Source organism: Lutra lutra, chromosome 15 (genome assembly GCF_902655055.1).
Source record: "Lutra lutra chromosome 15, mLutLut1.2, whole genome shotgun sequence".
NCBI classification, from domain to species: domain Eukaryota; kingdom Metazoa; phylum Chordata; class Mammalia; order Carnivora; family Mustelidae; genus Lutra; species Lutra lutra.
Window position 1 is genome coordinate 69,498,016 of NC_062292.1, and position 21,492 is coordinate 69,519,507.

At 40.5% G+C, this 21,492-nt stretch overlaps 1 protein-coding gene across 6 annotated transcripts in view; it reads left to right on the plus strand.

Annotated features, from left to right (window-relative positions):
• Window positions 1–21,492, plus strand: part of NUP210L (nucleoporin 210 like) — a 93,762-nt gene that overhangs the window by 31,234 nt on the left and 41,036 nt on the right. For 5 of the 6 annotated variants that reach the window (XM_047704143.1, XM_047704145.1, XM_047704148.1 and 2 more), the window contains 5 exons: window positions 838–1,036; window positions 4,238–4,383; window positions 11,591–11,812; window positions 13,055–13,225; window positions 14,919–14,921. In XM_047704143.1, the coding sequence (XP_047560099.1) occupies window positions 838–1,036; window positions 4,238–4,383; window positions 11,591–11,812; window positions 13,055–13,225; window positions 14,919–14,921 (741 nt within the window). The remainder of the gene's footprint in view (window positions 1–837; window positions 1,037–4,237; window positions 4,384–11,590; window positions 11,813–13,054; window positions 13,226–14,918; window positions 14,922–21,492) is intronic. The other variant, XM_047704144.1, reaches the window with a different exon arrangement.

Consider the following 21,492-nt stretch of genomic DNA (forward strand, 5'->3'; position numbering starts at 1 on the left):
CATCCCAGGACCCTGGGATCATGACCCTAGCCGAAGGCAGACGCCTAACAATTGAGCCACCCAGGCGCCCCTAAAGAATCTAAATTCTAATAGGAGGATCTAGTCACATGAAGTTAAATAACACTTTAAGGAAATGATATGAGTTATTTTAAAGCAGTATATGATTGAGAGCTATTTAAATTGTATAATAAAAGTATTATTAGTTTATAAAATAAATATCATTGTAGATGTGACTAGTCAGAGATTATTATGAAGAGATGAGAACCTGAACATGACTTTGAAGGACAGAGCAAAACTAAGACCTAATGGTCAATGTCAAACTGCTAATTTTTTGATAAAGTTTTATCAGAACACAACTGACCTCATTCATTTATATATGGTCTCTAGCCACTTTCAAGACACAACTACACAGTGGGGGGTTGCCACAGAAACCATGTGGTCCCCAAAGCCTAAAATATTTGCTATCTAGCCTTTTCCATAAAACATTTCCTGATCCCCTACTGTAGACAGTGGAGAGCCAACACAGGTTTTTAAGGTTAATAATATGGTAAAACTTGTGTTTAGAAAGTATCTAATTATTTTTTCCGTCTGACAACAACTGTATTTTTTTTTTAAAAGATTTTATTCATTTATTTGTTAGAGAGAGCACAAGCAAGGGGGAGAGGCAGGCAGAGGCAGAGGGAGAAGCAGGCTCTTCACTGAGTGGGAGCCCAACACGGGACTCGATCCCAGGATTCTGGGATCATGACCTGAGCCAAAGGGAGAGGCTTAACCCACTGAGCCACCCAGGCACCCCAAACATAACTTTCTTGAAAGATTAATTTCTTTTCTCTCCAGATATATGTCCTAAAACTGAACAAAATGGAGCTGTTACCATTTCATGCTGATGTGGAGATCGGCCAGATTATAGAAATCCCCATTGCAATGTACCATGTAAATAAGGAGCACAAAGATGTCATCATGTTCACAGACTGCTCTCATTTATTGTTGGATCTGAACATGGATAAGCAAGGAGTCTTTACTCTTCTCAAGGAAGGTAAGAGTAGGCCTTTTATTTTCTCCTTTCCTCGTCATTGAATGAGAGGACCAATCATCAATTCAGGAGTACAAATTATAGTCTAAATTCACACATTACCTTTCTTTACAATGCTTTTTTAAATTCTGTCTACTGCCTCATTATAATGTAATTTAGAAACAAAAGCCCACCAGTTGATGGGGCACCTGGGTGGCTCAGTGGTTTAAGCCTCTGTGTTTGGCTCGGGCCATGATCTCCCGGTCCTGGGATCAAGCCCTGAATTGGGCTCTCTGCTCTGCAGGAAGCCTGCTTCTCCCTCTACCTCTCCCCCCTGCTTCTGTTCTCTCTCTTGCTGTGTCTCTCTCTGTCAAATAAATAAATAAAATCTTTAAAAAAAACAACAACAACCCAGCAATTGAATAACATGTTCAGAGAAGTGTTGTGGCTATTGCTTCAGCTCATATGAAGGTATTGAGCTCTTTTCCTCTTTCTTTAAATATTACATACCTCTTTCTAGGATGGATATGGTACCATTCTTAAATTTGTTCAAGAAGAGTATCTTTTTCTAGGGGCGCCTGGGTGGCTCAGCGGGTTAAAGCCTCTGCCTTCGGCTCAGGTCATGATCCCAGGGTCCTGGGATCGAGCCCCACATCGGGCTCTCTGCTCAGCGGGGAGCCTGCTTCCTCTCTCTCTCTCTCTCTCTCTCTCTCTCTCTGCCTACTTGTAATCTCTGTCAAATAAATAAATAAAATCTTTAAAAAAAAAAAAAAAGAAGAGTATCTTTTTCTAATAAAAGGAGAATGTGAACAAGCTATCCCTAAAGGCCAGCATCATTTCCTGTGACTGAATAGCATGTGTGATCTTGACTACTGTTGTTCTTTAATTAGTAATAATAGCAGTAGTAGTATATAATAGTCACTCAACCTTTGCTATTTGCTAGGCTCTGTTCTGAATACTCCTCATGTATTAGCTCTTTTAATTCTCGCAATGCATCTATAATTTGGACTTCTGCCTTGCCCCTGCTAAGTAATACCTCTGTCCTCTTCTCAGTTCTCAAGGTGTGTCTCCTAATTTTTAGGCCCTCACTATCTCTCATCTAAAATATAACAGGATCCTCCTAACTGTTGCTCACCTTTGATAACCTGTGGCTTCAAAATGGACCTTCATGAAACTCACCCCCTTTTTTTTTTTAAGATTTTATTTATTTGGGCACCTGGGTGGTTCAGTCTTTAAGCGTCTGCCTTCAGCTCAGGTCATGGTCTTGGGGTCCTGGGATCGAGCCCCACATCGGGCTCTCTGCTCAGCAGGAAGCCTGCTTCTCCCTCTCCCTCTACCCCTGCTTGTACGCTCTCTCTCTGTGTCTCTCTCAGTGTCAAATAAATAAATAAAATCTTAAAAGAAAAGATTTTATTTATTTATTTATTTGACAGAGAGAGAGAGCACAGCGAGGGTGTGGCAGGCAAGAGGCAAGTTCCCTACTGAGCAAGGAGCCTGATGCGGGACTTGATCCCATACACTTAACCACCGGAGCTACCCAGGATCTCTGAATCTCACGTTCAGTATTACATTTCCTGCTTAAAAAATGTGAGAGGTTTTTCATTGCCAGTGGAATAGAGCTGAAATCCTTTTAGTTTAATGTTCAAGGTCTCGGGACGCCTGGGTGGCTCAGTTGGTTAAGCAGCTGCCTTCGGCTCAGGTCATGATCCCAGCGTCCTGGGATCGAGTCCCACATCTGGCTCCTTGCTTGGCAGGGAGCCTGCTTCTCCCTCTGCCTCTGTCTGCCACTCTGTCTGCCTGTGCTCACTCTCTCTGGCAAATAAATAAATAAAATCTTAAAAAAAAAAATGTTCAAGGTCTCTACAAGATAACGCAATTTACTTTTCATAAAAAAAATACTACTTCAGGGGTGCCTGGGTGGCTCAGTGGGTTAAAGCCTCTGCCTTCGGCTCAGGTCATGATCTCGGGGTCCTGGGATCGAGCCCCACATCGGGCTCTCTGCTCAGCGGGGAGCCTGCTTCCTCCTCTCTCTCTGCCTGCCTCTCTGCCTACTTGTGATCTCTGTCAAATAAATAAATAAAATCTTAAAAAAAAATTTTTTTTTAAAAGTACTACTTCATACTTTGGCTTCCTTCATATATGGCTCCAGCTAAACAAACCATTTAAGTTAAAATTTCCTGTGTAGGGGGCGCCTGGGTGGCTCAGTGGGTTAAAGCCTCTGCCTTCAGCTCAGGTCACGATCCCAGGGTCCTGGGATCAAGCCCCGCATTGGGCTCTCTGCTCAGTGGGGAGCCTGCTTCCTCCTCTCTCCTCTCTCTCTCTGCCTACTTGTGATCTCTGTCTGTCAAATAAATAAATAAAATCTTTAAAAAAGGGATGCCTGGGTGGCTCAGTTGGTTGGACGACTGCCTTCGGCTTAGGTCATGATCCCGGAGTCCGGGGATCGAGTCCCGCATCGGGCTCCCGGCTCCATGGGGAGTCTGCTTCTCCCTCTGACCTTCTCCTCACTCATGCTCTCTCTCAAATAAATAAATAAAATCTTTTAAAAAAAAATCTTTAAAAAAAATTTTTCCATGTAGTCCTTCATATACTCACGTGTCTTGTTTATATTTCTGTCTTTGCTTAGTCATCAGTCTGACATACTGTCTTCTCCATAGCTACATCTTCCTTGATCTCTCCAACTAGAAGTAATCTTTCTGTTTTCTAGATCTCTACACTGCTTATTATGTTTTACTAATCCCTTAATTTATGTAAATGTTCAGTCTCCCCTTCTAAACTATATATGCCTTGAAGTTAGGATCTTTGCTCATATTTGTATCCTCACTGAACATAAAATTGTGTCTTACATGGTATATATCTATTAATAGAAGGAATAGGTTTTTATATCAATTTGACATAAACTACTGGGGCCTAGTAGTTAGTGTGCAAGATCAAGATTTTCTTTTTTAAGATTTTATTTATTTATTTATTTGACAGGGAAAGACACGGCAAGAGAGGGAGCACAAGCAGGGGAGCGGGAGAGGGAGAAGCAGGCAGCCCAGTGTGGGGCTGGATCCCAGGACCCTGGGATCATGACCTGAGCCAAAGGCAGACGCTTAATGACTGAGCCACCCAGGCGCCCCAAAATGTTTTTTAATGTATTAAAATTCTTATATTTCTGTGGAATGATCCCCTTGAGGACTGACTGCTTATTACCCTAATGAAGTCACTTTTTTTGATTTGCAGGTACTCAAAGACCTGGGCCAACACACTGCTCTAGTACACACATAGCAGCCAAGTCCCTAGGCCATACCCTGGTAACAGTGAGTGTGACGGAGTCTGAGGAGTACTTGGAGAGCAGCGCCACATTTGCTGCTTATGAACCCCTAAAGGTGAGACACTTCATGGTAAGATTTTGACATATCTTTTCATGGAATCCACTGTGTCCACTTAAGAGGCTTCCCAGCTCTCTGTGATGTCTATTAAAGATCACTTATATTTGTGTTCTCTTTATTTACCAGCTCTGTCATCAAGTCTGAGTATCAGGGAGTTTACTCCCTCATGTTTCTGCCACAGGAATATCTTTAGGCTGTATCAGCGAGTTTTAGATATTCTCCTTTATTTCTTCTTTTTTCTTGAAATATAAAATATGGATAGTAAAGTATGTAAAGCACACTAATCCTAAGGTACTATTTGAATTTTTACCTGTGTATATATCCCCGTAAACACAACCCTGAATAAGATATTGAGTATTAGTATGGCCTCTTTTGAAGAACTCTAAAAGAAAACTTTATTCAGAGAGGGACATTAGTTATCTTTATCCTTTATACTTAAGGATTTTCAGCACAACTATCATTATTTAGGGCCCTAAGGATTGGTCCATTATAACTGGTACACTATGACAGATGGCAGTTCAAAACAAACGTAGAGCCTTTTGTTTGCATTCATATTTGAATCCTTCAGGAGCTAAAACTGATGTCTACAAGTTCTTGCTAATAGATACTGATAAATCCCGAGTCAGTGTTTCTTGGGAAAAGGAGGCATCCATAGGGGGAAAAATTAACTCCAACGAAAGAAGCAAGGTAAGTTAATTTTAAAGTTTGCATTTTAAGCCGGCCCTATCGCACATCGTGTAGCACAAGTACTAAACATATGTTCAAGCACATTTCATTTGTTCTCAGTGGATGAATCGTCTTAGTTGCCCAATTAAGTGAAAGTACTTGGCTGTGGCTCATTGTCGTTTCATTAGGTTTTTTATTTTAGGGTTATTCCGAACATTATTTGTATTTATTGAGTGTCCACAGATCAGATTTCCCCTGGACGAAAACCGCCCTTAAAGGAAAGAAGTAAAATGATAATTTTCCTTTTCTATGTAGTGCTTTGGTCATATATTTTTCCCTTTACCTGCTTTTTAAAAAAAAAAAATTTAAAGATTTTTATTTATTTATTTGACGGATAGAGATCACAGGTAGGCAGTGAGACAGGCAGAGAGAGAGAGGAGGAAGCAGGCTCCCCGCTGAGCAGAGAGCCCGATGCGGGGCTCGATCCCAGGACCCCGGGATCATGGCCTGAGCCGAAGGCAGAGGCTTTAACCCACTGAGCCACCCAGGCAGGACCCTAGGATCATGGCCTGAGCCAAAGGCAGAGGCTTTAACCCACTGAGCCACCCAGGCGCCCCTCCCTTTACCTGCTTAAAAGAATATGTGTTTTCCATCTTTCTTATCAATATTATGTTTCAGTACATGGTATAGTTCTCAATTTGTCCTTTTACATATCAGTCCAATTCAGTTGATCTGGTTAATTTTGGACTATGTATCTAGGAAAAAGGAATAATCTCTGTCTTGCTTTCTCAGGGAGGCCTTCTATGAAACTTCTCATCCTGTTTCTTCTGCTAGAGGCTTGTATGGCACACTGTGCTCTGCCTTTTGGTGATGCCCATTATGCTCTTTATCTACTTCAAATCTGTCTTTCCCGAGCCATGAGCTCCACTGTGAGGCAAGACCTTATTTGACTTTTTATTACTATATCCCCAATGGGCCATCAGTGAATAGTTGTTGAATTGAATTATATGTACATTATTTAAGAGAATACTGCCATTAGACATAGGAATGTTTAATTTTAATAGTATTCAATAATAAGTATGATTGACTAGTTCAGGAAAGAAATACTGGCATGATTTGTTTATATTTTTAATGATTGCTTAACTCTATACTTCATTTTACAACTTAGTCACTGTTGTAGATAGACACCATGTGCCACATGAAAATAACCTATACTTTTATAATACTTTATTTTCCTAAAACAAGTTTGCTCATCTATAATAGGATCCAAGTTCTCTGTATACTGGAGTGAATAATTCCAGTCTTGACTCCACCTCTTAGGTGGGAGTTCTTTGAGAAATAGGGTGAAGTGTATAGATGTATTATTTTATTTTATTTTTTAAAAGATTTTATTTATTTATTTGACAGATAGAGATCACAAGTAGGCAGAGAGGCAGGCAGAAAGAGAGGAAGGGAAGCAGGCTCCCTGCTGAGCAGAGAGCCTGATGCGGGGCTCGATCCCAGGACCCTGGGATCATGACCTGAGCCAAAGGCAGAGGCTTTAACCCACTGAGCCACCCAGGCGCCCCTTATTTTATTTTTTAAAAATATATTTATTTATTTGTTTATTTGACAGAGATCACAAGTAGGCAGAGAGGCAGGCAGAGAGAAAGGAGAAAGCAGGCTCCCCACTGAACAGAGAGCCCAATGCGGAGCTCAACCCCAGGACCCTGGGATCATGACCTGAGCCGAAGTCAGAGGCTTAACCCACTGAGCCACCCAGGCGCCCCATATTATTTTATATTTTTAGGACCCAAAGTTCTTTGCTAACTTAATAAAATACCATTTAATGGATAAATTCTTAGAAACATGCAGTCTTCCTGGGGCACCTGGGTAGCTCAGTCAGTTAATTGTCTGACTCTTGATTTTGGCTCAGGTCATGATCTCAGGGTTGTGAGATTAAACCTCATGTCAGCCTCTGAGTTCAGTGGGGAGTCCGCTTGAGATTTTCTCTCTCCCTCACCCCCACGACCCTTCTTTCTAAAATAAATGAATCTTTTTGTTTGTTTGTTTGGTTTTTTTTGTTGTTTTGTTTTGTTTAAAGAAGGAGACATACAATCTTCCAGAACTGACTCAGGAAGAAATAGAAAATCTGAACAGAGTGATTGCTACTAATGAAATTGAATCAGTAATCAAAAAGTTGCCAGCAAACAAAAGTCCAGGGCCTGATGGATTCAGAGGTGAATTCTACCAAACATATAAAGAATAGTTAATAGCTCTTCTCCTCAAACTATCCCCCAAAAAATAGAAAAGGAAGGAAAGCTTCCAAATATATCCTACAAGGCCAGCATTACCTGATACCAAAACTAGACTAAGACACCGTGAAGAAAGAAAACTACAGGCCAGTATTACTGATGAGCATAACTGCAAAAGTCTCCGACGAAATTTTGGCAAACCACATACAACAGTATATTAAAAGAATCATTCACCACATTCAAGTGAGATTATTCCAGGAAAGCAAGGATGGTTCATTATTCACAAATCAATCAATGTGATATGCCACATTAACAAAATGAATGATAAAAATCAGGATTATCTGAATAGATGCAGAAAAGACATTTGACAAAATTCAACATCAGTTGATGATAAAAACTGTCAACAATGTGGGTGTAGAGATAATACCTCAACATAATAAGGACCATATATGATAAAGCTACAGCTAATCTCATACTCAATGGTGAAAAACTGAGAGCTTTTCCTCTAAGATCTGAGAAAGACAAGGATGCCCACTCTTACTACTTTCATTCAACATAGTATTAGAAGTGCTAGCTATAGCAATCAGACAAGAAAAAGAAACAAGAGGCTTCCATATTGGTATAAAAGTTAAACTGCCACTTTTTGCATATGACCTGATACTACACATAGGAAATCCTAAAGACACCCCCCAAAATACTAGAAGTAATAAATGAATTAGTAAGGTTGCAGGATACAAAATTAATACCCAGAAATTGGTGATATTTCTATATACTAATAATGAGAGAGCAGAAAGAGAAATTAAGAAAATAACACCATTTACAATTACACCAGAAAGGATAAAATACCTAGGAATAAATTTAACCAAGGAGGTTAAAATACCTGTACTCTGAAAACATAAAACACTGATGAAAGAAATTAAAGATGACACAAACAAATGGAGGGATACTCCATGCTGATGGATTAGAAAAATTAATATTGTTAAAATGCTTATATTAGCCAAAGCAATCTATAGATTCAACACAATCCATACCAAAATGCCAACAGCGTTTTTCACAAAACCAGAACAAATAATACTAAAATTTGTATGGGACCACAAAAGACCCCAAATAGCCAAAGTAATCCTCATAGAGAAGAACAAAGCTTGGATGTATCACAATCCCACATTTCAAGATAACGCTACGGGGTGCCTGGGTGGCTCAGTGGGTTAAAGCCTCTGCTTTCAGCTCAGGTCATGATCCCAGGGTCTTGGGATTGAGCCCCTCATCAGGTTCTCTGGTCAGCGGGGAGCCTGCTTCCTCCCCTCTCTCTCTGCCTGCCTCTCTGCCTACTTGTGAGCTCTATCTGTCAAATAAATAAATAAAATCTTTAAAAAAAAAAGATATGCGGGGCGCCTGGGTGGCTCAGTGGGTTAAGCCGCTGCCTTTCGCTCAGGTCATGATCCCAGGTCCTGGGTTCGAGCCCCACATCGGGCTTTCTGCTCAGCAGGGAGCCTGCTTCCTCCTCTCTCTCTGCCTGCCTCTGCCTACTTGTGATTTCTCTCTGTCAAATAAATAAATAAAATCTTTAAAAAAAAAAAAAGATACGCTACAAAGCTGTAGTAATCAAAACACTATGGTACTGACATAAAAATGGACACATCAATAAATGGAACAGACTGGAGATCCCAAAAATAAACCCGTGATATATGGCCAATTAATCTTCAACGAAGGAAGCAAGAATATCCAGTGGGGAAAGGACAGTCTCTTTAATAGATGGTGCTGGGAAAGCTGGAGAGTTGCATGCAAAGAACGAAGCTGGACCACTGTCTAACACCGTACACAGAAATAAACACAAAATGGATTAAAGACCTAAATGTGAGACCTTAAACCATAAAAATCATAGAGCATAGGCAGTAGTTTCGCTGACATCAGCCATTGACATCAAACATTTTTCTAGATGTCTCCTGAGGCAAGGCGAACAAAAGCAAAAGTAAGCTATTGGACTACATCAAAATAAAACCTTTTGTACCGTGAAAGAAACTACCAACAAAACCAAAGGTAATCTATGGAATGGGAGAAGATATTTGCAAATGATATATCTGTTAAGGGATTAATGTCCAAAATATATAAAGCACTTATACACCTCAACACTAAAAAAAACTTAAGTTTGATTAAAAAATGGACAGAGAACCTGAAGGACATTTTTCCAAAGAAAACATACAAATGGCCAACAGACACATGAAAAGATGTTCAAGATCACTCAGCATCAGAGAAATGCAAATCAAAACCATAGTGAGATACCACCTCACACCTGTCAGAATGGCTGCATTAAAAAAGAGAAGAAACAGCAAGTGTTAGGAGGTGGAGAAAAAGGGACCCTCATCCACTGTTGGTGGGAATGTAAATTGGTGCAGCCACGCTGGAAGACAGTATTGAAGTTCCTCATAAAACCTAAAATAGAACTATCTTATGATCCAGTAATTCCACTACTGGGTATTTAGCCAAAGAAAATGAAAACACTAAGAAGATGTATGCGCTCCTGTGTTTAGTGAAGCTTATTTACAATAGCGAAGATATAGAAGCAACCCAGCTGCCCATCAGAAGATGAGTGGATAAGGAAGATGCGATGCATACGTACGCACAAACACAGAGGAATATTACACAGCCACAAAAAAGATGTCATACCATTGTGCCGACATAGATAGACCTAGAGGGTATTATGAAAAGTGAAATAAGTCAGACTGAGAAAGACAAATGATTCTGTACAATTTCACTCATATGTGGTATCTAAAAAACAAAACAAATAAATAAATTTTTAAAAAGCACAATCAGTCCTATCAATACAGAGAACAAACTGATGGTTGTCAGACTGGTGCAGCTGGATAGCAAAATGGGTGAAAAGGAGTGGGAGATACAGTCTTCTAGTTATGGAGTGAATAAGTCATGGGAATAAAAGTCACTATGTAGGGAACATAGTGGTACTGTACTAGTGTGGTATGGGGACAGATGGTAGCTATACTTCTGAGCACAGCATAACAGAGATGTTGAATCTGTTGTACATGTGACACTAATATAACTTTGTGTGTCAGCTATACTCAGATTTAAAAAGTAAAATATCCATTTAAAATGTTTATACAGCTACTTGTACCTTTTATGTGCCCAACATTGTACTAAATCCATTAAGGAAGAGACATTCTCTTTTATTTTTTTTTTGTTTTTTATTTTTATATATATTTTTTGAAGATTTTATTTATTTACTTGAGAGGAAGAGGGAGAGAGAGAGAGAGGGAGAGAGAGCACAAGCAGGCAGCAGCAGGGAGAGGGAGAAGCAGACTCTCCACTGAGCCGGGAGCCCGATGTGGGGCTCGATCCTAGGACCCCAGGATCATGACCCGAGCCAAAGGCAGACGCCCAACCGTCTGAGCCACCCAGGTGCCCCAGACATTCTCTTTTAAAATTTAGGTAGAAGATGCTTTCTTTTTTTTTAAGTTTTTTTATTTTTTATAAACATATATTTTTATCCCCAGGGGTACAGGTCTGTGAATCGCCAGGTTTACACACTTCACAGCACTCACCATAGCACATACCCTCCCCAATGTCCATAACCCCACCCCCCTCTCCTAACCCCCCTCCCCCCAGCAACCCTCAGTTTGTTTTGTGAGATTAAGAGTCACTTATGGTTTGTCTCCCTCCCAATCCCATCTTGTTTCAATTTATTTAGAAGATGCTTTCTTCTCGGAATAATTTTATATAACTAGAAAGCATAAGAAGAATTATTACACTCAAATGTGAAACATTGGACATATTCAAACAGCATTAGGAGATGAACTAGTGTACAGATGAATAGTAGAGATGATGTGGAAATGGTTGTGGTCTGGAATGTTTTTTTTTTTTTACCTTTTTTTTTTTTTTTAAGATTTTATTTATTTATTCAGAGAGAGATCACAAGCAGGCAGAGAGGCAGGCAGAGAGAGAGGAAGGGAAGCAGGCTTCCCGCTGAGCAGCGAGCCCGACATGGGACTCGATCCCAGGACCCTGGGATCATGACCCGAGCCGAAGGCAGCGGCCCAACCCACTGAGCCACCCAGGCGCCCCGGTCTGGAATGTTTTGATATTAGTGGGTGAGGTGACACACAAGTCAGGCCTGAACAATAGGTGGGTCTGACTGAATACAGAGATTGAGAAGCATCCAAGTGAGAGGCAACGTGTACATGTCTCCTGATTTGGGAGTTAAGTCTAATGTCATTTTCAGCAATCAACTAGTTTTCACTTTAGAAAATTGTTGAGTTCCGTGACCAATCAAGGGTTTCTTCGAATGTCATCAGGCTGTAAACCCTGTAGAGGTGGCTTTGGTGACATGGCAGTCTGTGAAGGAAATGGTGTTTGAAGGGGGCCCCCGTCCATGGATCTTGGAGCCCTCCCGATTCTTTTTGGAGTTGAGCATGGAGAAAACAGAGAAAATTGAATTAACACAAGTCCGGCTGCCAGCTAAGAGAAAACAGAACCAGTACATCTACCGGGTCTTGTGCCTGGGTTTGGGGGAACAAGTAAGTAGGAAAAAAATCTTTTTCTAACATTGCTTTTAGCAGTAATACCCCGAGTCTTTTTTGCTTCTAGCCATTCCTTTTCAGATCCCAATGGATTTCATTTAGAGACTAGATAGGGAAATTCTTTTTTTTCTTCCAAATTTTTATTTAAATTCTAGTTAGTTAAAACAGGAAAATTCTGATTATTGATTAGATCTGATTAGATTATTGATTAGATAAGATAGTAAGTGTGTTGCCCTTTATCAGTCAAATTAGTTTTATTATTTTAGAAGCAGTGATGGATCCACACACAGCTGTGCCTGCTGTCAAACCAGTAACAAAGGTTTGCAGTTTCACTAGGGTTGATAATTCAGTGTATGACTCTGTAACCAGCCCACAAAAAATCGATGTATAATTTTAACTTAAAAAGAACTGAGCTTCTTTCTAACATCTCTTGTGAACTTTGCTGTGTATGTGGCTGGATTTCAGCAGTGTCAGAGTCCTCCCCTCTGTCAAAGCCCTCTTGCCTTTTGTCTCCACATTCTGTTCATTTGGTGCTTCTACCAGAGAAAGGTTGAAACACAAAATAGTTTTTCCACTTTTTACCAACTGATAACAAAAGATTTGGTGGAGAAAAAGGCTGAAGTAATTGGCCAGAACTAAAATCTTTAAAAGATTTTATTTATTTATATGACAGAGAAACAGCGAGAGAGGGAACACAGGCAGGGGGAGTGGGAGAGGGAGAAGCAGGCTTCCCACCGAGCAGGGAGCCCGACGCTGGCCGATCCCAGGACCCTGGGATCATGACCTGAACCAAAGGCAGATGATTTACAATTGACCCAGCCAGGCGCCCCTCAGAATTAGATTTTTTTTTTTTTAAGATTTTATTTATTTATTTGACAGAGAGAAATCACAAGTAGGCAGAGAGGCAGGCAGAGAGAGGAGGAAGCAGGCTCCCTGCTGAGCAGAAAGCCCGATGTGGGGCTCGAACCCAGGACCTGGGATCATGACCTGAGCCGAAGGCAGCGGCTTAACCCACTGAGCCACCCAGGCGCCCCAGAATTAGATTTTTTAATATTCTCTTTGTTTATAAATTTCCATGATACCCTTGTTTCTCTTAGCCACATGATTCAGAACTATGATGATTATAGTGTCCAAAGGGATCCGGTACTGGAGGTTGAATAATTCTGACACGTGTAGATTGGAACAACTGCCATCAAGCATCTACCCACAGTTGCCTCTTGCTCTGCTGTTTCTTTAAAGGCTCTGACATTCCGAATTGGAAATCACCCAGGTGTCCTGAACCCCGGTCCAGCTGTGGAGGCCGTGCAGGTGCGCTTCATGTGTGCCCATCCTGCCAGCATGTCCGTGACCCCAGTCTACAAAGTGCCAGCTGGCGCCCAGCCATGCCCTCTGCCACAGCACAAGCAACTGGTAAGCACCGCGTTTCTGTCTCACTTGATACTTTTGCCTTCCACGCCTTAGAGAGAGTAAAGCTTTTGTCTTATTAAAGTGAAGGAAATATGTGTTATTCTTTCTCTGACAGTGTCTGTAAAGAGATAAACTAGTTGGAATTGGCTACACTTAGTGACACTTAGTTTGCTTACTGTACATAGGGACATAGCTTATAATTGTGGCACTAAACAATGAAGATGTCTCTGAACTTCCAGATAGTTTGGGTAGTATCTTTCCCTACCAGATCTTTTATTGCCATTGTTGGTAATTAATAGAATTTATCTCTACTCTAAACCCACCATGAAGAGTAATGATAAGCAATAATGTAACTAGTAGGGATTGAGGAATAAATGAGTTTTCTAACCTAGAAACTAGAACAACAGACTGTACTAAATGAGACCGACTTTAATTACAGGCATAGGAGAATCGAAGTCCTTTCTTAGCCTATGCAGAGCAGAATGATCAGTTGTTGTTGTTTTACAGATGGGAGAGTCTTGAGACTCCTAGAGGTTGAGTAATTTCTCCAAAGGCATAAAGCTAGAAAATAGCATCTCCTGTTCAACTCCAAAGCACATGTTATTGACTTTTATACTATTCTTTTTACTATAAAAGAAGAAGAATATGAGATGCTACAGGTTAGGAACTCATTTTTTTTTCAGAACTAAATTCCACAGGAAATATTATTTGAAGTTTATAAGTGATGTACTCTTTTTAATTTTTTTACTTTTTTTTTTTTAAAGATTTTATTTATTTATTTGACAGAGAGAGATCACAAGCAGGCAGAGAGGCAGGCAGAAAGACAGGAGGAAGCAGGCTCCCTGCTGAGCAGAGAGCCCGATGAGGGACTCGATCCCAGGACTCCGAGATCATGACCTGAGCCAAAGGCAGCGGCCCAACCCACTGAGCCACCCAGGCGCCCAATTATTTTACTTTTTTTAAAAGATTTTATTTATTTGTTTGACAGAGAGAGAGAGAGATCACAAGTAGGCCGAGAGGCAGGCAGAGAGAGCGGGGGAAGCAGGCTCCCCGCTGAGCAGAGAGCCCGATGCGGGGCTCAATCCTGGGACCCTGAGACCATGACCTGAGCCGAAGGCAGAGGCTTAACCCACTGAGCCCCCCAGGTGCCCCGATGTACTCTTTTTAAAAAGATGTGTTTAGTTCAGACAGAGAGAGAGAGCATGGGGGGAGAGGCAGAGGAGGAGGGAGAGAGAAACTCAAGTGGACTCAGAGCTGTGCATGGACCCCAGCCCCATCCCACCACCCTGAGATCAGACCTGCGCCAAAACCAAGAGTCTGACACTCAAAGGACTGCAGCACCCAGGTGCCCCTATAAATGATTTGCTTTTTAAAAAAGCACTTAGGGGGCGCCTGGGTGGCTCAGTCATGAAGCATCTGCGCCTTCGGCTCAGGTCATGATCCCAGGGTCTCGGGATCGAGCCCCGCATCAGGCTCCCTGCTCAGCGGGAAACCTCCTTCTCCCTCTCCCACTCCCCTGCTTGTGTTTTCTCTCTCTGTCTCTCCCTCTGTCAAATAAATAAATAAAATCTTTAAAAAAACCACTTAGATGGAGCAGAATAAAAGTTATCCATGTATTTGTCATTTAGTGTCACTTTTTTCAATTGAAATAATTTATAGAAAATTTGTAAGAAAAGGGTGTCCCTGGGTGGCTCAGTTGGTTGAGCGTCCAACTCTTGGTTTTGGCTCAGGTCTGATCTCAGGGTCATGGGATTGAGCCCCACATCAGGTGCCACGCTCACTGAGGAGTCTGTTTGGAATTCTCTGTCTTCCTCTCCCTCTTTTCCCCCTAGCTTATGTGCTCTCTCTCTCTCAAATAAATAAATAAAATCTTAAAAAAAAATAGAAAATTTGCAAGAAAGTTTTTTTCTTGGAGCCATTTAGGAGTAATTTACAGACATACTTCCCCATACTTTAGAATTTCTTTTTTTTTTTAATAATTAAGTACAATTTATATACTGTAAAATTCACCCTTTTAAAAGTGTACAAGTAAGGGGCGCCTGGGTGGCTCAGTCAGTTAAGCATCTGCCTTCAGCTCAGTTTATGATCCCAGGGTCCTGGGATCAAGCCCGGCATCTGGCTCCCTGCTGGGACCCTGCTTCTCTCTTTCCCTCTGCACACACTCTCACTCTCTCACAAATAAATAAATAAAATCTTTAAAAAGAAATAGCATACAAATAAGAGTTTTTCAGCCAACTCCAACTGGTCCAACTGCAGAATATTTTCATTTCCCCAAAAAGAAATGCACACCCAGTAGCAGTCAATCCCCATCCCCAACCCCAGTCCCTGGAAACCACTATCTGTCTCTATGGATTTGCCTATTCCGTACATTTCATTTCATATAACTGGAATCCTATAATATGTGGACGCACCCTTTTTTGGTCAATTTTTTAAAATTTATTTTTTTTTTTAAAGATTTTATTTATTTATTTGTCAGAGAGAGAGAGAGAGCGACCACAGGCAGACAGAGCGGCAGGCAGAGGCAGAGGGAGAAGCAGGCTCCCCACAGAACAAGGAGCCCGATGTGGGACTCGATCCCAGGACTCCGGGATCACGACCCGAGCCGAAGGCAGCGGCTCAACCAACCGAGCCACCCAGGCGTCCCTAAAATTTATTTTTTTAATAATGTTTTCTTTTTTTTTTTTTAAAGATTTTTTTTTTTAATTTATTTGACAACAGATCACAAGTAGGCAGAGAGGCAGGCAGAGAGAGAGAGAGGAGGAGGCAGGCTCCCCGCTGAGCAGAGAGCCTGATGCGGGACTCGATCCCAGGACCCTGAGATCATGACCTGAGCCTAAGGCAGAGGTTTTAACCACTGAGCCACCCAGGCGCCCCTCTTTTATTTATTTATTTATTTATTTATTTATTTATTTATTTTTATTTTTATTTTTATTTTTATTTTTTTTTAAGATTTTATTTATTTATTTGACAGAGAGAGATCACAAGCAGGCAGAGAGAGAGAGGAGGAAGCAGGCTCCCCGCCCAGCAGAGAGCCCGAGGACTCAATCCCAGGACCCCGAGATCATGACCTGAGCCGAAGGCAGAGGCTTTAACCCACTGAGCCACCCAGGTGCCCCGGTGGTGGTTGTACTTTTGATGTCATATCTAAGAAATGATTGCCTAATCCAAGGGCACAGATATTTATACCTGTGACTTCTCTTTATAAGTTTTAGGCCTTACATTTAGGCCTAGTACATTTTGAGTTAATTTGTTTGTGGTGTGAGGTTGGAGTGTACCTTCATTCTTTTGCATGGAGATAATCCACCTAATCCAGCATCACTTGTTAAAAAGGTTATTCTTACTCTGTAAATTGTCTTGGGCTCTTGTTAAAAAAGAATCTGTTAACCTTGGGACGCCTTTAAAATCTTTGTAGTACGTTTTGAAATTGGGAAGTGTGTGTTCTTCAATTATGTTCTTCATTTTCAAGATTGTTTTGGCTGTTCCTTTTTTTTTTTTTTAGATTTATTTGAGGCACCTGGGTAGCTCGGTCAGTTAAGCGTCTGCCTTCAGCTCTAGTCATGATACCAGGGTCCTAGGATTGAGCCCTGCATGGGCCTCCCTGCTCAGCGGAGAGCCTGCTTCTTCCTCTCCCTCTGCCTTTCCCCTGCTTGTGGCTCTCTGACTCTCTCTATCTCTATGTCAAATAAATAAATAAAATCTTTAAAAAAAAAACTCTTAAAAAGATTTATTTATTTATTTTAGAGAGAGGAGCGAGCATGAGTAGGAGGAGGGGCTAAAGGAGAAGGCAACAACCAGACTACTTGCCAATCAGGAAGCGCAATACGGGGCTCCATCCCAGCATCCCAAGATCATGACTTGTGCTGAAAACAAGAGTCGGTCACTCCACCAACTGAGATGCTCAGGTGCCCTGTTTTGGCTATTTTGAGTCCCTTGCATTTCTATATGAATTTTAGAATCATCTTGTCAATTTCTGGAAAAAAAAAACAGGGATTTTGACAGAGATTAGATTGAATCTCTAGACCAATTTGGGGAGTATTACCATCTTAATAATATTGTCCTCTGATTTATAAACATGGGCTATCTTTCCATTTATTTAGGGCTTCTTTAATCTTTTTCAACAGTGTTTTATAGTTTAGGATATACAAGCACTCCTTTTGTTAGATTTATTCCTAAATATTGTCTATAGCAAATTTCCTTGGGGGAAGGCTTCTGGTCTATAACCATTAAATTTGATATTGGCTGTGGGTTTTTCTGAAGATGCCATTTATAGGTTGAGGAAGTTTCCTTTCATTTTTATGGTTTTTTTAAAAGATTTTATTTATTCATTGAGTGAGAGAGCATAGCAGGGGGAGAGGCAGAGGGAGTGGGAGAAGCAGATTCCCTGCTGAGCTGGGAGCCCAAGGTTTGGCTCAATCCCAGGACCTGAAGATCACGACCTGAGCCGAAAGCAGACGCCCAACCATCTGACCAAACTAGGTGCCATGGGGAAGTTTCCTTTTTAGTTTTTTGAATGTTTTTATTATGAAATAGTAGTGCATTTTTGTTAAATATTCTTTCTGCATCTGCTGAGATGATCATACATTTTTCCCTTTATTCTATCAATATGATGTGTTACACTGATTGATTTTTCATATGTTGAACCAACCTTGCATTCCTGAAATAAAACCCCCTTGGTCATGATGTATGAACCTTTTTATATATTCCTGGATTCTGTTTGCTAGCATTTTGTTAGTGTTTTTACATCTATATTCGAACTATAAGATTTTGTGGTTTTACTTTTTTGTAGTGTCTTTGGTTTGGTATTAGAATAATACTAGCCTTTGAGAATGAGTTGGGAAGTACTGACTCCTTCTAGTTTTTGGAAGAGCTTATGAAGGGTTGGTATTCAGTATTCTTTATTTTATTATTATTTTTTTAAAGATTTTATTTATTTATTTGACAGAGAGAGATCACAAGTAGAGAGGCAGGCAGAGAGAGAGAGAGAGAGAGAGAGAGGGAAGCAGGCTCCCTGCCGAGCAGAGAACCCGATGCGGGACTCGATCCCAGGACCCTGAGATCATGACCTGAGCCGAAGGCAGCGGCTTAACCCACTGAGCCACCCACGCGCCCCTATTCAGTATTCTTTAAACTTTTGGTAGAATTCACCCATGAAACCATCAGGGCCTAGGATTTCTTTGAATGTTTGTGTGTTTCTTTAATTACTGATTCAGTCTCTTTTCTTGTTATAGGTATAGTCAGACTTTTATTTTTTCTTGAGTCATTTCTGGTTCTTTGTATATACAGTTTTCCCACTTCGTTTAGGTTATCTAATTTGTAGGCTTAAACAATTTTTCACAGTAACCCTATGTAACCTTTTTTATTTCTTTAAGGATAGTACTAATGTCCCTCCTTTCATTTCTGATTTTAGTAAACTGAGTCTTCTCTTTCTTAATCATTTCAGCTAAAGGCTGGTCAGTATTGTTGATCTTTTCAAAGGATCAATTTTTAGTTTGGTTAATGTTTTTCTTTTGTTTTTCTATATTATTTATTTTGCTGTATTCATTATTGTTTCCTTCCTTCTGCTTGGTTTGAATTTAGCTTCTCTATTTTTTCTAGTTTCTCAAAGTGGAAGTTTACGTTATTGATTTGAGATTCTTCTTCTTCTTTTTTTTTTTAAGATTTTATTTATTTATTTGACAGAGATCACAAGTAGGCAGAGAGGCAGGCAGAGAGAGAGGGAGGGAAGCAGGCTCCCCTCTGAGTAGGGAGCCCAATGTGGAGCTCGATCCCAGGACCCTGGGACCATGACCTGAGCCGAAGGCAGAAGCTTTGACCCACTGAACCACCCAGGCGCCCCGAGATTCTTCTTTTTTAATATTGATATTTGCAGTTATGTTTTCCACTAAGCATTGCTTTTACTGAATCCCATAAGTTCTGATATGTTGAGTTTTATTTTCATTTGTCTCAGCATGTTTCTAATTCATCTTTGATTTCTTCTTTGACCCATTGCTTATTTAGGAGTGTGTTGTTTATTTTCCATACATCTGTGAATATCTCAAATTTCCTTGTGTGTTGATTTCCAATTCCATTGTGATTAGAAAACATACTTTATGATTGAAATCCTTTTGGATTTATATATAAATATTATATGGCCCTTATATAAATACATTTGTTTATAAAATGTGTTCAGGCTTGTTCTGTGGCTATATTGGAGGCTATTTTGTGTGCACCTGAGGAGCGTGTATTCTGTTGCTGGGTGTGGTGTTCGGTAGATGTCCGGTGGGTCTGTCTGGGATTCAAGTCTCCTGTTTCCTTGTTGATCTTCTCTCTGGTTCTCTCCATTATTGAGAGTGGCACTGGAGTCTCTGACGGTTATTGTTGGATTGTCTCTTTCTCCCTTAAATTCTGTCAGTTTTGCTTCATGTATTTTGGGGCTCTGTTATCAGGTACATACGCATTTATAACTATCAAATCTTTTTGGTGTATTGACCTTTTGCAACACCACAATGCAGTTCTGACACTACCTGGAGTTGGCTCCAGCTCTGCACTTTTAAGCATGCAGTTCCCAGCAGAACCACCCTCACTTCAGATGCCGGCTGCAGGTTCAGGGATCACAGGCCACCCACATTTCTAACCAACTTGATATAGATTTGAGGATTCCTACAATCACTTCTGGTTCAGTAATGTGTTAGAATGACTTGCAGGTACAGCTTTATTATAAAGGATACGGATCAGGACCAGTGAGATGAAGAGACATAACCAGAGGTCTCAGGGGGACCCAAATCTGGAGCCTCTGTCCATGGAATCAGGTTTGTGTGCAACACATCACGTGCAATACACTGACATGTTCACCAACCAGGAAGCTCCACTGGGCTTTGGTGTCTAGAATTTGTATGGGGCTTTATTACATAAATATGCTTAAGTCATTGACCACGTGGTTGAACATACTCCAGCTCCCCTTTCCTCCGTGAAAGTTGGGTTGATATCTCCTGGCTCAGCCCCATCCCTCTAGTCACACGGTCGCTTTTTATAGCCTGACCAGTGCCCATCCTGAATCATTTCAGTATAAACTCAGGTGCAATCTATGAAGCCCACCATGAATAATGGGTATGTTCCTATTTCTCAGGAAATTCCAAGTTTTAGGGGTTAATTCTCAGACACTGAGGACAAAGGCCAGACAATTTCTTTATTATACAACATCCTTTTATCACTCTTTGTCTCTAGTCCTTCTTTGTCTCTAGCGACAATTTTTGTCTTAAAGTCTATTTTTTTCTCATCCTAGTATAACCACTCTAGCTCTCTTTTGGTTACTGTTTGTATGGTATATCTTTTTTTTTTTTTTTAATCTTTGTATTTTTACTCTTTGGTCTTTGAATCTAAAGTGTTTGTCTTGTCACAGCATAAAGTTGGATCATAGATTTACCTTTAACGTAATTACTGAATTAGGCTGGATTTACCCCTCTCATTTTGCTATTTATCATATGCCCTTTTTGTTCCTCTTTTTCTTCACTTCCTTTTGTGTTAAATAAATACTTCTAGTGTAACATTTTACTTCTCTTGTCCTTTCTTTTGCTATTTTACTTTGAGTTATTTTATTAGTTATTACTCTAGGGAATACAATTAATGTCTTAACATTTGACAGTCTTGTTCGGAATAATACCAACTTAATTTCAGTAGTGTACAAAACCTTTGTTCCTATTAAACTCCATTTCTTCCCCTTTCTTTGTGCTGTTAGTGTCATAATCTTTATACATGCATGCTCCTCAAAGAGATTTACAATAGTGCTTTATCCATTTGTCTTTAAAATCAGAGAGGAAAAAAAAGAATTACAAACAAAAGTACATGTATGCTGTCTTGGATATTTACCTATGCAGTTATCTTTACCAGGCTCTTTACTCATTCCTTCATGGGGATTCAGGTTACTGTCTAATGACGTTTTATTTCAGCCTGAAGGACCCCCTTTTCTTTCTCATAGGGCAAGTTTACTAGCAACAAATCCTCTGGTTTTGTTATATCTAGGATTGTCTTAATTTCTCCTATATTTTAAAAAAGATTTTATTAATTTATTTGAGAGACAGCAAGAGAACACAGAAGGAAGAGAAGCAGACTCCCCACTGAGCAGAGAGCTCCATCTGGGGCCAGATCCCAGGAGCCTGGGATCATGACCTGAGCTGAAGGCAGACACTTAACTGACTGAGCCCCCCAGGTTCCCGCTCCTTCATTTTTGAAGGATTATTATGCTCAATATAGGATTCTTCATTGGCAGTCTTTTTTTTCCATCACATCTTCCA